The sequence below is a fragment of the Bubalus bubalis genome, chromosome 9 (assembly GCF_019923935.1).
Source record: "Bubalus bubalis isolate 160015118507 breed Murrah chromosome 9, NDDB_SH_1, whole genome shotgun sequence".
NCBI classification, from domain to species: domain Eukaryota; kingdom Metazoa; phylum Chordata; class Mammalia; order Artiodactyla; family Bovidae; genus Bubalus; species Bubalus bubalis.
Window position 1 is genome coordinate 95,546,867 of NC_059165.1, and position 14,194 is coordinate 95,561,060.

General features: G+C 55.1%; 1 protein-coding gene across 12 annotated transcripts in view; it reads left to right on the forward strand.

The window, feature by feature from the left end:
* The window catches only part of DOCK6 (dedicator of cytokinesis 6), a 47,332-nt gene extending 33,283 nt beyond the window's left edge, over nucleotides 1-14,049 (forward strand). For 4 of the 12 annotated variants that reach the window (XM_044948129.2, XM_045166712.1, XM_045166713.1 and 1 more), the window contains 22 exons: nucleotides 329-468; nucleotides 559-728; nucleotides 2,841-3,001; nucleotides 3,270-3,452; nucleotides 4,115-4,241; nucleotides 4,541-4,625; nucleotides 4,772-4,868; nucleotides 4,973-5,137; nucleotides 5,402-5,554; nucleotides 6,020-6,178; nucleotides 6,292-6,392; nucleotides 7,169-7,361; nucleotides 7,449-7,592; nucleotides 8,933-9,064; nucleotides 9,157-9,171; nucleotides 10,690-10,821; nucleotides 10,920-11,009; nucleotides 11,563-11,799; nucleotides 12,164-12,307; nucleotides 12,403-12,509; nucleotides 13,170-13,331; nucleotides 13,806-14,049. In XM_044948129.2, coding sequence (XP_044804064.2) covers nucleotides 329-468; nucleotides 559-728; nucleotides 2,841-3,001; nucleotides 3,270-3,452; nucleotides 4,115-4,241; nucleotides 4,541-4,625; nucleotides 4,772-4,868; nucleotides 4,973-5,137; nucleotides 5,402-5,554; nucleotides 6,020-6,178; nucleotides 6,292-6,392; nucleotides 7,169-7,361; nucleotides 7,449-7,592; nucleotides 8,933-9,064; nucleotides 9,157-9,171; nucleotides 10,690-10,821; nucleotides 10,920-11,009; nucleotides 11,563-11,799; nucleotides 12,164-12,307; nucleotides 12,403-12,509; nucleotides 13,170-13,331; nucleotides 13,806-13,848 — 2,940 coding nt within the window. In that variant the 3' untranslated portion in view covers nucleotides 13,849-14,049. Of the gene's footprint in view, nucleotides 1-328; nucleotides 469-558; nucleotides 729-2,840; nucleotides 3,002-3,269; nucleotides 3,453-4,114; nucleotides 4,242-4,540; nucleotides 4,626-4,771; nucleotides 4,869-4,972; nucleotides 5,138-5,401; nucleotides 5,555-6,019; nucleotides 6,179-6,291; nucleotides 6,393-7,168; nucleotides 7,362-7,448; nucleotides 7,593-8,932; nucleotides 9,065-9,156; nucleotides 9,172-9,322; nucleotides 9,838-10,689; nucleotides 10,822-10,919; nucleotides 11,010-11,562; nucleotides 11,800-12,163; nucleotides 12,308-12,402; nucleotides 12,510-13,169; nucleotides 13,332-13,805 lie in introns of those variants that run through there. The other 8 variants (XM_025293486.3, XM_044948130.2, XM_044948133.2 and 5 more) reach the window with 6 other exon arrangements.
* The last annotated feature ends 145 nt before the right edge of the window (nucleotides 14,050-14,194 follow it).

The following is a 14,194-nucleotide window of genomic DNA, read 5'->3' on the forward strand; positions in this document are numbered from 1 at the left end:
CTGGCCTCACTTCTGCCACCTCTTCTTGACCTATCGACCTCTTGCCTTCCAGCCCTCATCTCTGTCCATCTCACACATAGGCCAGTGCTCAAGGGATTGACCCCTTCTCGCTGACCCTTCACCTCTGACCCTGCATTCTCAGCAACTTCCCGGGAGGACCAGCTTCTGATTTCTTACTTCTAACTCCCAGACTGGCATTCCATCTGCCATTTCTAAGATCTCTGATTTTGGACTCAACCCCCTGTCATCTCACAGATGAGTTAACCCCGACCTCTCCCCTCGGACCCTTGACTCCCTCATCCCCTGTTTTGTCCCCCAACCTCTCCAGAGCTCCACCTTCTCCAGCCAGGCCCCAGACCCCAAGGTGATCAGCATGTTCGAGCTGAGCGGGCCTTTCCGGCAGCAGCATTTCCTAGCTGGGCTCCTGCTGACGGAACTGGCCTTAGCCATGGAACCTGAGGCCGAGGGGTGAGTGCAGGCCCTGTGTGGTCCCTCGGGGTGGGGGGTAGGGTGCAGGATCCACGCACACTCCATCCTGAGCATCTCACTACTTTACAGGGCGTCCCTGCTGCACAAGAAGGCCATCTGTGCTGTCCACAGCCTGCTCTGCGGCCATGACGCCGACCCCCGCTATGCTGAGGCCGCCGTGAAGGCCCGGGTGGCCGAGCTATACCTGCCACTGCTCTCACTCGCCCGGGACACGCTGCCGCGGCTGCATGACTTTGCCGGTCAGCAGGGCAGGGTGGGACGGGGTGGGTTCCACCGTCTGGGGGCCTGATTGATCCCACAAGGCTCAGGTCAGGAAATGTGGGCAAGGAGTTAAAACATGGGTGTGAAGGTCAGAGGAGCAGGTTTAAGTTCTGCCACAAGGCCCCAGGAAAGCCTCAAGGTCAGAAAAGGCTCAAGTCAGAAAAGGTGGGCAAGGAGCAAAAAACCTGAGTGTTAGCATCAGAGAAGTGGCTTTAAGTCCTGCCATAGGGCCTCAAGAAAGCCATTAACCTTGCTGAGCCTCAAGTTTCTCACCTCTAAAATGGGGACACTGGTAGTACCAACTACTCTTAGGATTTTGTGAAAATCTGAGGAGGTGTAGGACTGGAATACTGTCAGTGCACGATCAACGGGAGATGAATTATCTGTTAGAAAGAGGTGGGAGCAGGGAGAGGTGGGGACCATCAGGGTGAGAGGGCAGTTGGAGCCTTGTGTTCATTAATTTGCACACTGACCAGCACCATCGATGAACAAGCGTGCACTGTGGTTGAAACACACAGACTTGGAATTGGTGGGTTGATGCCCTTTGTCATTTCGGGGAAACTCTCAGTTGTTATCTTTTGATTTTTTTTTTTTTCTGCCTCGTTTTCTCTCTTCTCTCCTCCTGGGACTCCAATGACACGTATGTTTGACCTTTATGATCCTGTTACACTTGTCTGCTGTGCTCTGTTCTGCTTTTCATTCTGTTTGCTCTCTTGTGCATGAGTTGGGAAACTTTTCCCCTGTGTTTGAGCTCACGACCTCTGCTTTCTGCTATGGCTGGTCTTCTGTTAATGCCCTCTGTTGAGTTCTGAATTCCAGATGTTTTATTTTTCACTTGTAAAGTTGATGTTTTTTGTTGTAGATTTCGGCTCTCTGTTGATATTCTCCATCTTTTTACCCTTGTTTGTGCATCTCTTCTACATTTTATCTTTAAAAATATATTTATTTACTTGGTTGCACCGGGTCTTAGTTAGAGCATTTGAGGTCTTTAGTTGAAGCACGTGAACTCTTAGTTGCCGCATGTGGGATGTAGTTCCTTGACCAGGGATTCAACCCAGACCCCCTGCATTGGGAGTGCAAAGTCTTAGCCACTGAACCACCAGGAAAATCCTCTACTTTTTATTTCAGTGTCCTTGTTTGCTCACTTCAGTATTTGATCATCTCTGTGCCGTGCCTGCTCCTGCTGTTTTTTCTCCCCTGTCAATCACATTTTCCTGCCTCTTCACGTCTTCTGATTTTTTTCTTGTATTTTGGACATTGTGTGTAAAAGGGCCATCAGGACTGAGGCAGTGTCCTCTTTTCCCAGTGAGGGTTCATCTTTCCTTCTCTTAGGCAGATAGGAAAAGGGGCTGATCACCTCAATCCAGTCAGAAATCCATGTTAAACTGGGCTGGAGCTTGAATAAAATTCAGTTGACCTTGTATCTCAAGAATCTCTAGGCTGAGACCTAGTCTGTATTTGTTGGTAGCAGCTCTCTCTGATGATACTGTTTTTGGGGCGAGTGGAGAGGATCATCTTTTAAGATCATAGATTTTGGAACCAGACTGTTTAGGTTAAAATTCTAGCTTTACCATTTACCTACTGTGTGATCCCAAGCAGGTAATTTACCCTGTCTGTACCTCAGTCCCTTCTTCCATAAAGCAAGGATGATGAAAGAACTTATCTCATAGGGTCGTGTTGAAGAATCATAGTTAATATTTTTAGAGTGCTTGGCACACCACCTGATACGCAAGAAGTGCCAAGTCTGCGTCGGCTGATGCTGCAGCGATGGCAGCAGCGGTTCCTATCACGGTCGCCACCGTCGTGGTCGTCATCTTTACCGTGACTGCTCCCGTGCACCAGGCCACGCTCTAAGCGTTGAGCGTAGCGTGGCCAGAGCAGACAGATACAGTCCAGGCTTTTGTGGATCTTAGTTGTACGATGACTGTATCTAATTGCAAATACAATAAGTGAGCTCTGGGAGTCAGTAACTAGAGACCACACCCTGGTCTGGGAGGGTGGTATCAGGGAAGGCTTCCTTGAGGAGGTGACCTCTGAGCTGAAATTTGAGAAAGAGAACTAACCGAGTGCTCTTGGTTCTCTTGTCCCAGAGGGCCCAGGTCAACGCTCAAGACTGGCCTCTATGCTCGACTCAGACACAGAAGGTGAAGGGGACGTGGGAGGCACCATCAACCCCTCAGTGGCCATGGCCATTGCAGGTGGCCCCCTGGCCCCTGGCTCCCGGGCCAGTATCTCCCAGGGCCCAGTGGCGGTGAGTACTGGCCTTGTCCCCAGAGACACCAGCTAACATCCGATCATCTTTGTGCCTGTGTCTAATGTCTTTTCTCCCTTATCAATCACATCTCCCTACCTCTTCACATGTCTTATGATTTTTTGGACATTTTGGACATCATGTGCCCGATAACCCAGTAATAGAAGTTACGTAATAAAGTACCAGTCGGCCAGTTCTCATTTTACTGTGGAGAAAACGAAGGTCAGCTCTCTTCCTTCTGATCCCCCTGTCCGCTCTCCGGCCCCAGGCTGCTCGCTCAGGCTATGCCCTCTCTGCTGAGTCCAGTCGGACCTTGCTGGTGTGTGTGCTATGGGTCCTGAAGAACGCTGAGCCGGCCCTGCTGCAGCGCTGGGCTGCAGACCTGACGCTCCCTCAGCTGGGTCGTGTCTTGGACTTGCTGTACCTCTGCCTGGCTGCCTTCGAGTACAAGGTTCGAAGGTCGGGCAGGGGACTGGGGCATAGGGGGCAGGTTGAGGACACACGGCGGGGCCTGGAGTGACGTGGGCTGGGTGTGCAGGGGTGGACTGCACCAGTTGCTGGGGGGAAGGGATAGACTGTTTCAGTGCTGTAAGTTACCAGCCAGCTGCTCCTACAGTTTTGCCTCCGAGAGAAGTTCCTGATAGAAATCAAGGAATAATAAGAGTCCATGTACCTTTCTCAGTTCCCCTGGTGGCTCAGTGGTAAAGAACCTACCTACCAATGCAGGACATGCAGGAGATGTGGGTTCGATCCCTGGGTTGGGAGGATCCCCTAGAAGAGGAAATGGCAATCCACTCCAGTAAATGGCAATCCACTCCAGTATTCTTGCCTGGAGAATCCCATGGACAGAGGAGCCTGGTGGGCTACAGTCCAAAGGGTTGCAAAGAGTCAGACATGACTTAGCAACTGAGCACATGAGCACGTGCTGAACCAAAGCAAAAGGGGGAAATTTCCTTCATGAACAGAATCCGGGAGGTGCCGAGAGCTTGCTGTAAAGGGGAGGACTGTGTTTGTGAGCACAGGTTCCTGGTGGGATAGGGCCAGAAAAAGCAGACAAGGTTAGCGCACAGAAAAGGACAGAGTCAACCTTGAACCTGTTCTCTGCCATCTCAGGGGAAGAAGGCCTTTGAACGCATCAACAGCCTCACATTCAAGAAATCTCTGGACATGAAGGCCCGACTGGAGGAAGCTATTTTGGGCACCATCGGAGCCCGACAGGAGATGGTGCGACGGAGCCGTGGTGAGAGGAAGGTGTACCCCCACACATGTCCCCACTCAACGCCTCCCACACTTTGTACAAGGGTCCCCGAGACGGGAGCCGTTCCCGCCTATCTGGCTCACTTTTCCCAGAAGTCCACACATTATCTCTGTACACGTGGCACATGGGTTTCTGTGTTCCCTGTTCATGTCTAACTGCGTCCACTCCGAGGCGTCCACATCATCCATTGACCTCACAGGGATCCCATGTATGTATCTTTTCATGGTCACATGTGTCCTTATGTTTTTGCACATGTGTGAACACCCACCTGTGTGTCTCAGAGAGGAGCCCATTTGGGAACCAGGAGAACGTACGCTGGCGGAAGAGCGTCACACACTGGAGACAAACCTCGGACCGTGTGGACAAGTGGGTGTAGGCGGGACATAGTTCACCGGGGTTAGATCAATTTCCAGAGAACTGCGCCCCCAGGGAAGATAAAGGGAAAGCGCCCAGCTGTCGGGGGAGGAGTCTGGCCAGGAGAGGCCCTCCCCAGCCCCTCCCCTCCCCTCTAGGACCAAGGATGAAATGGAACATGAGGCCTTGGTAGACGGGAACCTGGCAACCGAGGCAAGCCTGGTGGTCCTGGATACACTGGAGATCATCGTGCAGGTATGGCTTGATCCAGCATCTCCATGACCTCAGACCCCACCAACGGGCCTTGTGATCTTTGACTTCAGAATCCCTCTCCCTCCCTGACTCCATAACCACCCCAGTCTCTAAGAGCTGGATTTCTGGCCTGCCAGACGGTGATGCTGTCAGAGGCCCGGGAGAGCATCCTAGGCGCAGTACTGAAGGTCGTGTTATACAGCCTGGGCAGCGCCCAGAGTGCCCTCTTCCTGCAGCATGGCCTGGCCACACAGCGGGCTTTAGTATCCAAGGTGAGTATCTCTGACAGCCATGCCTGCTGAGTGCCCAGACACACCCCTTAGCCACAGTTTGCAGAGGAATTGAGGATCAGAGTGGCAGTCGGTTACCTGGAGCCACACAGCAAGGGCTTAAACTGGCTCAGATGCCAAAGCTTGCTGGTTTGGCCAGAGAAGGCAGAAGAGCCCTGTGCTTCCGCCCAAGTCCCCATGGGGAACCTTGAGTCAGAACAGGGAGAGGCTCACTGGTATCTCTTTCACCTTGGGGGCGGGGGCCAGTTCCCAGAGCTGCTATTTGAGGAGGACACGGAGCTGTGTGCCGACCTCTGCTTGAGGCTCCTGCGCCACTGCGGCAGCCGCATCAGCACCATCCGCACCCATGCCAGCGCCTCCCTCTACCTCCTCATGCGCCAGAACTTCGAGATTGGCAACGTAAGTGGGGACCGGGGGCCGTGGCCTACACAGGGCTCCAGGGAGGGCCATTGATTAGGGTTCTTCACTCATGTTTTTAATAAGTTGTATTTGTTCATTTTTGCCAGGTTGGGCTATATTCCTGCCCGCGGACTCTCTCTAGTTGTGGTGTGCAGGCTTCTCATTGCGGTGGCTTCTCTTACTGCAGTGTGCAGGCTCTAGGCCTGTGGGCTTTAGTGGTTGCAGCACGTGGGTTCTGTAGTTGTGGTGCACAGGCTTAGTTTCCCCGTGGCATGTGGAGTCTTCCCAGACTGGGATCGAACCCATGTCCCCTGCAGGGCAGGCAGATTCTTAACCACTAGACTACCAGGGCAGTCCTGAGCAGGGGTCTGGATCAAACAGACGCGAGGCAGAAGGGGAAACGGGTGAGGTCAGCAGGCTGAGAAGGCCCACAGGCAGGCGTGCTCTTCCTCCTGGCCCACCCAGAATTTCGCCCGCGTGAAGATGCAAGTGACGATGTCGCTGTCGTCCCTGGTGGGAACAACACAGAACTTCAGTGAAGAGCACCTGCGCCGTTCACTCAAGACCATCCTCACCTATGCCGAGGAGGACGTGGGGCTGCGGGACAGCACCTTTGCTGAGCAGGTGATCCCTGGGGCCCGGCCCCACCTTCCACAACCAGGGTCTTTGCCCCGCCCTGCTTGACCCCCGACCCCGTCACTTTGGCCACATCACTCCCGGCCCTTCCCCCACTCCAGGTCCAGGACCTGATGTTCAACCTGCACATGATCCTGACTGACACAGTGAAGATGAAGGAGCATCAGGAAGACCCGGAGATGCTTATTGACCTCATGTACAGGTGAGGAGGGCCGGTCGGGACCGTCAGCCATTCACAGACAGGCGAGGGGCGAGGAGACGATGGGAGGGAGCAGGTGAGCGTACAGGTAATAAGAGAGACAAGTAAGGATGGACAAGTGATGAGGGACCAGGAGAGCAGACAGATGAGGACCAAGGGAGAGGGAAGACGACAGGTGAGGGCACAAGTAAGGTACAGGCAGGTAAATGAGCAAAAGAAAAGGGCACCAGAGGAACATACAGATCAGGGTGACAAAGCAGAGCCAGGACAGGTGAGGTAGACAGGTGGGAGAGGCAGGTGAGGCGCCAACCCATGAAGGGCTGACAGATCAAGAGAGCAAAGTGCTTTGGAGGAGTACTTAGTAAGAACCTGGGAAGTGGGAGATGGGGGCCCAGGTAATGCAGACAGGGAAGGGAGGGGGCATACAGAAGGGAGGGCCCCAGGCAGACAGGTGGCATGGTTCAGGGTCCAGGTGGAGTAAAGTGACGAGCAGGACAAGTGAGGGAGCAACACTTGTGCAGGGATGGACAGGTGTGGAGTGGAACAAGTTAGGAGACAGGTGAATAGAGGAAGGGAGGCAGTGATGGGCAGGGGAATGGGGAGACAGGTGAGACAGGTGCGGGGAGGGAGAGGTGAATGAAGGTTCAGGTGGGGAGGTTGTCTGGGGCAGATGGCTGGGGTAACAGAAGAAGGGGATGGACAAGGGAGGGGCGAGCAGTGAGGGGCGAGGTGAGTCTCCACTCTCCTCCCACCTCCCATCGCCCTCACCTGGGCTCTAGGATTGCCCGGGGCTACCAGGGCTCCCCAGACCTGCGGCTGACGTGGCTGCAGAACATGGCGGGGAAGCATGCGGAGCTGGGCAACCACGCGGAGGCCGCGCAGTGCATGGTGCACGCGGCCGCCCTGGTGGCCGAGTACCTCGCGCTGTTGGAGGACAGCCGCCACATGCCTGTGGGCTGCGTTTCCTTCCAGGTGAGTGGCGGGGCTGGGGGTCGTGGCGGGCGGGGGTGTGGCCCGTGTGGGGAAAAGACCAGGCTCTGAGCCCACCTCCCACCCCAGAATATCTCGTCCAACGTGCTGGAGGAGTCCGCCATCTCCGACGACATCCTCTCACCCGACGAGGAGGGCTTCTGTTCCGGGAAGCACTTCACGGAGATGGGGCTGGTGGGGCTGCTGGAGCAGGCGGCCGTCTACTTCACCATGGTGAGGCCCAGGGCCGGGGGCCGCGGCGACTTCCGCTCTTGGGCCCCGTACCCGCCCCCGAAGATTCCAGATGGAGCTGCTGCGAGGACACTTTCTGGGTGGGAGACTTGTGGGGGAGAAAGATTTGGGTCCCTCTGAAGCCACTTTCCTGCCTTTCTCCCCTAAACTCTTGGTATATGAGTAAGGCTTGAGTATGTTCAGTGACCATTTAAAAAAAATTTATTTTGGCCACACCTGGAGGCTTTGGGGATCTTAATTCCCTGACCAGGGATTGAACCCTGGTCCTCTGCAGTGAGAGCGTGGAGTCATAACCACTGGACCACTGGGAAAGTCCCTAAAATTCTTTTCTGTTATGAAAAATTTCAAGAACACATAAAAGAAAGTTGTGTCCCCACCACCCCTCATACGCAGCACCCAAAATCAGTGACCACCTATGTTTACCATCCTGTTTCAGTTCTTTGCATTGAACCTTCTTTTTTCCTTTTTTTTTTTTTTTTTAAATTATTTGTTTGTATTTATTTTTTGGTTGTTCTGGGTCTTCACTGCTGCACGGGTTATTCTGTAGTTGTGATACACTGGCTTATTTTGACGGCTTCTCTAGTTGTAGTGCGCGGGCTTCCCAAGCACCGGCTCAATAGTTGTGGTGCACGGGCTTAGTTACTCTGCATCATGTGAGATCTTTCTGGATCAGGAATCAAACCCATGTCTCCTGCATTGGCAGGTGGATTCTTTACTACTGAGCCACCAAGGAAGCCCCTCGAGGTTTTTTTGATGTTGTGTTTCTTATTATTACTTTGCTGGAGTCTCAGAGACAAAGGCCTTGGGAATAAGCCCGATGGTGGACACAGACCTCAGACAGTCAGCAAATAGCTCGGGACACCTGTTGTGTGCCAAGCTTGATGTTGGCCCTGGCTGGCACTCAGGAGTGCCTATTACCATGCGCCAGCAGGCGTGTGTGGAGGCCTTAGGCATCATGCCAGAAGGGCTTACATCCAGGTACTGGTCCTGGGGAGCCCCTCCTGTCTCAGGTTCAGTTTTCTGTCTGAGGGATGGGGAAAAAGAAAATGACTCCTCCTACCAGTGAAGGAACATGGATAAAGCATAGATGTACACAGCACCTGGTCCACAGTAGGATGGTGGAGACCACAGAGGATGTCTGTAAGGGCTGAGTGGAAAGGCTGGTACCCGATCTGGGGCAGATGCAGTCAGGGTGGGCTTCCTGGAAGGTGATAGAAGATGGCACCCTGGGGGAGTGGGTAGGAGCGTGGTTGGTACAAGCAGGAGAGAAGACCAGGGTAGGTGCTGGAAACCCTGACATATCCCCACACCCCCATCCCCAGGGCGGGCTCTACGAGGCTGTGAACGAGGTCTACAAAACCCTCATTCCCATCCTGGAAGCCCACCGCGACTACAAGAAGCTAGCTGCTGTGCACGGCAAACTGCAGGAGGCCTTCACCAAGATCATGCACCAGGTGGGCCCAGGAAGCCCTCCCAGCCCCAGCCCCAGCCCCTGTCGACCCCTGCCATCCCCAGCTGACTTTGCCCCTTCTCTCTCCCACCACAGAGTTCCGGCTGGGAGGTGAGTGGCCACCTACCTGTCTCTGGGACCCCCATGACAACTGGTCAGCAGTGGTCGGGGACCACCAGGGGGCGCTGGCGGAGCACGGCTGCCTGGCCACAGGGGCTCAGTGGGCGATGACCAATGACGCACCCCCACTACTTCCCCCCAGGTCCCCCTCCCTGCCCCAGATCTCCAGGGCAGTTTGTGACTCACCCAGCTGGGAGCTCTCCAGTGACACCCCTCCCTTGGGCAGGGCCAGCTTGGTCACTGCCTGAAAGGGGGGCCTCCCGCTCCCGCCCTCTGTCTCTGTTTCTTTTTGTCTCTATCTCTTGGTCTCTTCCCATCCATCTCTCCCTGTCTGTCTCCTTGCTAGCTCACTCTGTGTGTGTCTCTGGGTCTCTTATGTCTCCCTGTCTCCTCAACTTCCCCCAGGATCTCTGCTCATTTGCCATTTCATGTTCCCCCTCTCTGCCTCTCCCCTACTTGGGTCTATTTTTAGGCATCTCCTAGTTTGGGGAGAATTTTCTGGCCAAAGATGGCAGGAACCCAGAGCCAAGGCGGGAGGGCTGGGTGGGGGCCGGGCAGGGCAGGCGGGTCTCCTCCCTCCCCGGATCTCCCTAGCCACAGAATGATTGTCATCAGGCTGCATAACTAGGACCCTGGGGGTTGGGGGTTCTGTCCTCTGACCTCTGCAATGACTTTGTCTCTCTGCCCCTGGCTCCCACCTCCCTCTCCTGGTGCCCACCCTACCCTACCTGGATCCGCTTTGGTGAGTGAACATGAGCCACCCCTGTCCTTCCTGGTGGTGGGTCATCTACCTAGGGTGGGAGGAGGGGGAGTCCCTCTTTCCAAACTTAGATCAGGGAGGGGAGGGGATGCCCTGGAACAAGGGAACCAGAGCCTCTGTCCCAGAGCAAGAGACAGCCATGACTTCCTTCAGCCACGTGTGCATTTATTGAGCACCTACTGTATACCCGGGGCTCCCAGGTGGCACAGTGGTAAAGAATCTGCCTGCCAAGGCAGGAGACAGGAGTTCAATCTCTTGGTTGGGAAGATCCCCTGGAGAAGGAAAAGGCTACCCACTCCAGTATTCTTGCTTGGGAAATCTCATGGACAGAGAGCCTGGCAGGCTGCAGTCTATGGGGTTGCAGGGAGTCGGACATGACTTAGCAACTAAACAACAACTATATACCCAGCCCCACAGACATTGAGAAGCGAGTTGTGAGCAATAGAGCCCTGTTCCTCATTGCGTATTGAGATCCATACTCTGAAGAAGTGCATGGGGCGAGAGGGAGAATCAGAAACTCAGGGTTTATGTTCAATGAGAATAAAGATTGAGGGGGCAGCAGATAAGCTGGGGAGAAAGAGTGAGGGTGTGGGCAGTGGACAGTCGGCCAGGTCCACATCTCTGCCTGTGATGTGATGTTCTTGGGGTTCTCCCAGTCCTCCATCCATCCCCCCGTCTTCTGCACATGGGGCTGGAGGACACGTATCTCTAGGGTAGGGGCCTCCCGGTCAATAGCAGCTCTCCCACAGCCCCAGCGCGTGTTTGGAACATATTTCCGTGTGGGCTTCTACGGCGCCCGCTTTGGTGACCTGGATGAACAGGAGTTCGTATACAAGGAGCCATCCATCACAAAGCTGGCTGAGATCTCACACCGGCTGGAGGCACGTCCTGGTGGTGGGGGGTGGGCAGGGCACTGGGCCGCCCTGGGGCTGGGTGGGGGCTGCAGCCGTGTGGCCCTGAATCAGCCCCGTGTCCCCAGGAGTTCTACACGGAGAGGTTCGGGGAGGATGTAGTCGAGATCATCAAAGATTCTAACCCTGTGGACAAGACCAAGCTGGACCCGCAGAAGGTGAGGGCTTCCAACCATCCCCCCAGGGTCTTCCAAATCCTATATTCAGAGACTCCATGTACCACATCCTGTGGCCCCTCAAATCCTGTTTCTCTAGGAAAACTCCAAAGCTTGTCTCTCTCAGGAACCCCAAAATCCTGTTCCTCAGGGATTCCCATACATCCGGATGAGATGTGAAAGTGTTAGTCGCCCAGTCATGTCTGACTCTTTGCAACTCCATGGACTATAGCCCACCAAGCTCCTCTGTCCATGGGATTCTCCAGGCAAGAATACTGGAGTGGGTAGCCATTTCCTTCTCCAGGGGATCTTCCCAACCCAGGGATTGAGCCCTGGTCTCCTGCATTGCAGGCAGATTCTTTACTGTCTGAGCCACCAGAAAAGCCCCAGATGAGACATAGGGAGACCTGAGAACCCAAATCCCTGAAACCCAAAGCCCACAGACCCAGGGAGGCTCAACCCCCGTTCTGGAGGGATGGGGCCCCTGCAGGAGGCTGGCAAGCCCCAACTGTGTGTAATGGGGCTGAAACCTTTACCCCTGGGCCCCACGCCCCAGGCCTACATCCAGATCACATACGTGGAGCCACACTTTGACACCTATGAGCTCAAGGACCGGGTGACCTACTTCGACCGCAACTATGGGCTGCGAACCTTCCTGTTTTGCACACCCTTCACGCCGGACGGGCGTGCTCACGGCGAACTGCCGGAGCAGCATAAGCGCAAGACACTGCTGAGCACGGCCCACGCCTTCCCCTACATCAAGACCCGAATCCGTGTTTGCCACCGGGAGGAGGTGGGTGGTCAGGGACGGCCCAGGGAGTGGGGAGGTGAAGAGACCCCAGACTAAGGGAGGCAGGGAACCCCCAAATTCCAACCTCCAGGCCCTAGTCGGCAGACTTAAACCTCTCCCTTCAGACCTCGCTGACCCAAGTCTGGACTAGAACCAGGCCAGAGTTAGCAGCAGCACACCAAAAGCAACTGAACCTTGACCCTCACCCTGCCAGACCCAGGCAGGCAGGAGCCCCCAGACCCAGTTCCTTACAAAGCTTCTTGGATCCCTATGAACCCCCAGCCAAGATCCAAGCTGCCGCGGGCTGGTTTGGGTCAAGGCATCTCCAGGCCCCAGCCAGCGGCACATGCCCATCCTTACCCCACAGACGGTGCTGACGCCGGTGGAGGTGGCCATCGAGGACATGCAAAAGAAGACTCGGGAGCTGGCCTTCGCCACTGAGCAGGACCCTCCTGATGCCAAGATGCTGCAGATGGTGCTGCAGGGCTCTGTGGGGCCCACTGTGAACCAGGCACGGCTGGCGGGGGAAGCAGGCTGCCCAAAGCCCCAGCGGGGGCAGGGGGTGGTGGTGTGCAAATGGCCTCATGAGCCCCTGTCACCCCACAGGGACCTCTGGAGGTAGCCCAGGTGTTTCTGGCTGAGATCCCAGAAGACCCCAAGCTCTTTAGGCATCACAACAAGCTGCGGCTCTGTTTCAAAGACTTCTGCAAAAAGTAGGCCTGACCCCATCCCCAGACAGGGCCCCTCTAACCACCCCCCATTATGACTTTGCCTACCTGACTCCCCAGTACAGCCAGTCTATCAACCTGGCCCCCCTTTATGGCCTCTCTGATTTCCATTAAGTCATGTCCACCATCAGTGACTCAGTGGACATGAGTTTGAGCAAGCTCCAGGAGATAGTGAAGGATAGGGGAGCTTGGCATGCTGCAATCCATGGGGTTGCAGAGAGTCAGACACGACCGAGTGACTGAACAGCAATATATCCACCTATCAGACCCCCATTGTTACTGTGCATGCTTGACCCCAGTTCATGGCCTCCTCACCTCTCATTTTTTTATCTTTTTTTCTTTTGGTTGCACTCGGTCTTCATTGCTGCACACAGGCTTTCTCTAGTTGTGGCAAGTGGGGTTTGCTCTTGTGGTGTGTGGGCTTCTCGTTGTGGAGCATAGGCTTCAGGGCCCACTGGCTTCATTAGTAGCAGCACGTGGACTCAGTCATCGCGGTGTGCCGCTCTACAGTGCGTGGACTTCAGTAGCTGTGGCACCTGGGCTTAGTTGCTCCACAGCACGTGGAATCTTCCCAGACCAGGGATCGAACCCAGGTCCCCTGCATTGGCAGGCAGATTCTTTACCACTGAGCCATCTGATCCTCAGGTGTGAGGATGCGCTGCGGAAGAACAAAGCCCTGATTGGGCCGGACCAGAAGGAGTACCATCGGGAATTGGAGCGCAACTATTCCCGCCTGCGGGAGGCTCTGCAGCCTTTGCTCACCCAGCGCCTGCCCCAGCTGCTGGCACCAAACACAGCCGGCCTCAGGTGCCTAACCCAAGTCCCCCGCCACCCCAGAGAGGGTGAGATGGGGCAGGCAAAGCCCAGCAGAGTGTGGGGGCTACCATACGTGTGCCCATCAACACGGGTGCTCGGGGCTTTGCACATGCATGTGAACACTTGCACATGTACATAATATTCAAGCTCTGAGCCACCATTTCTGATCCTGGCTAGGTTATTTCTCAGGCATGTGACTTCATTTTTCTGAGCCTCCGTTTCCACATCTGTCAAATGGGTATGATTCATATCTCCAGTGGTGGATTCTATGAAGGAATCTCCAGTTCCACGGCTGGATCAGAACCAATGTTAAAGGGGCCAGGATGACCATAGAAGGATCTTAGGGGGAGGAGGAGGAGGGGAAGGAAAGGAGTGGGAGTAAGAGGAGGAGGTGATGGCTGGAGAGCATTATGGAGTTGGGAACCATGTGGCCGTGTTGATCTACTTCATTCCTCCCTCCCCCAGGAACTCCTTGAACAGGGCAAGTTTCCGGAAGACTGACCTCTGAGCTCACAGGGCCTGGAGCCACTCCCAGAGGAACCAGGACCCTGGCCTCAGCTACCTGTGCCTTCCTGACAGTCTCTCCCACTGCCCACTTGGCTGTGAGGCGACCACATTGTGCACGGGGCTGGGCCCTCTGTTCCTCTGTTCTCGTCTGTGTGCACTGATGCTTCTTGTCTTTTCTAATTTAAAATGATTTTTGTAAACAGCCTGTGTGGTGTGGTCCCTGGGGGCTGGGTCCCAGGTGCATACTCGACCTAATTGTTGATGACGACACTGAGAACTAGTTGGGTGCAACAGACAGCAGTGACGACCCATGCAAAGTCCTGCCCTTGTGGAGCTGACATTCTAGT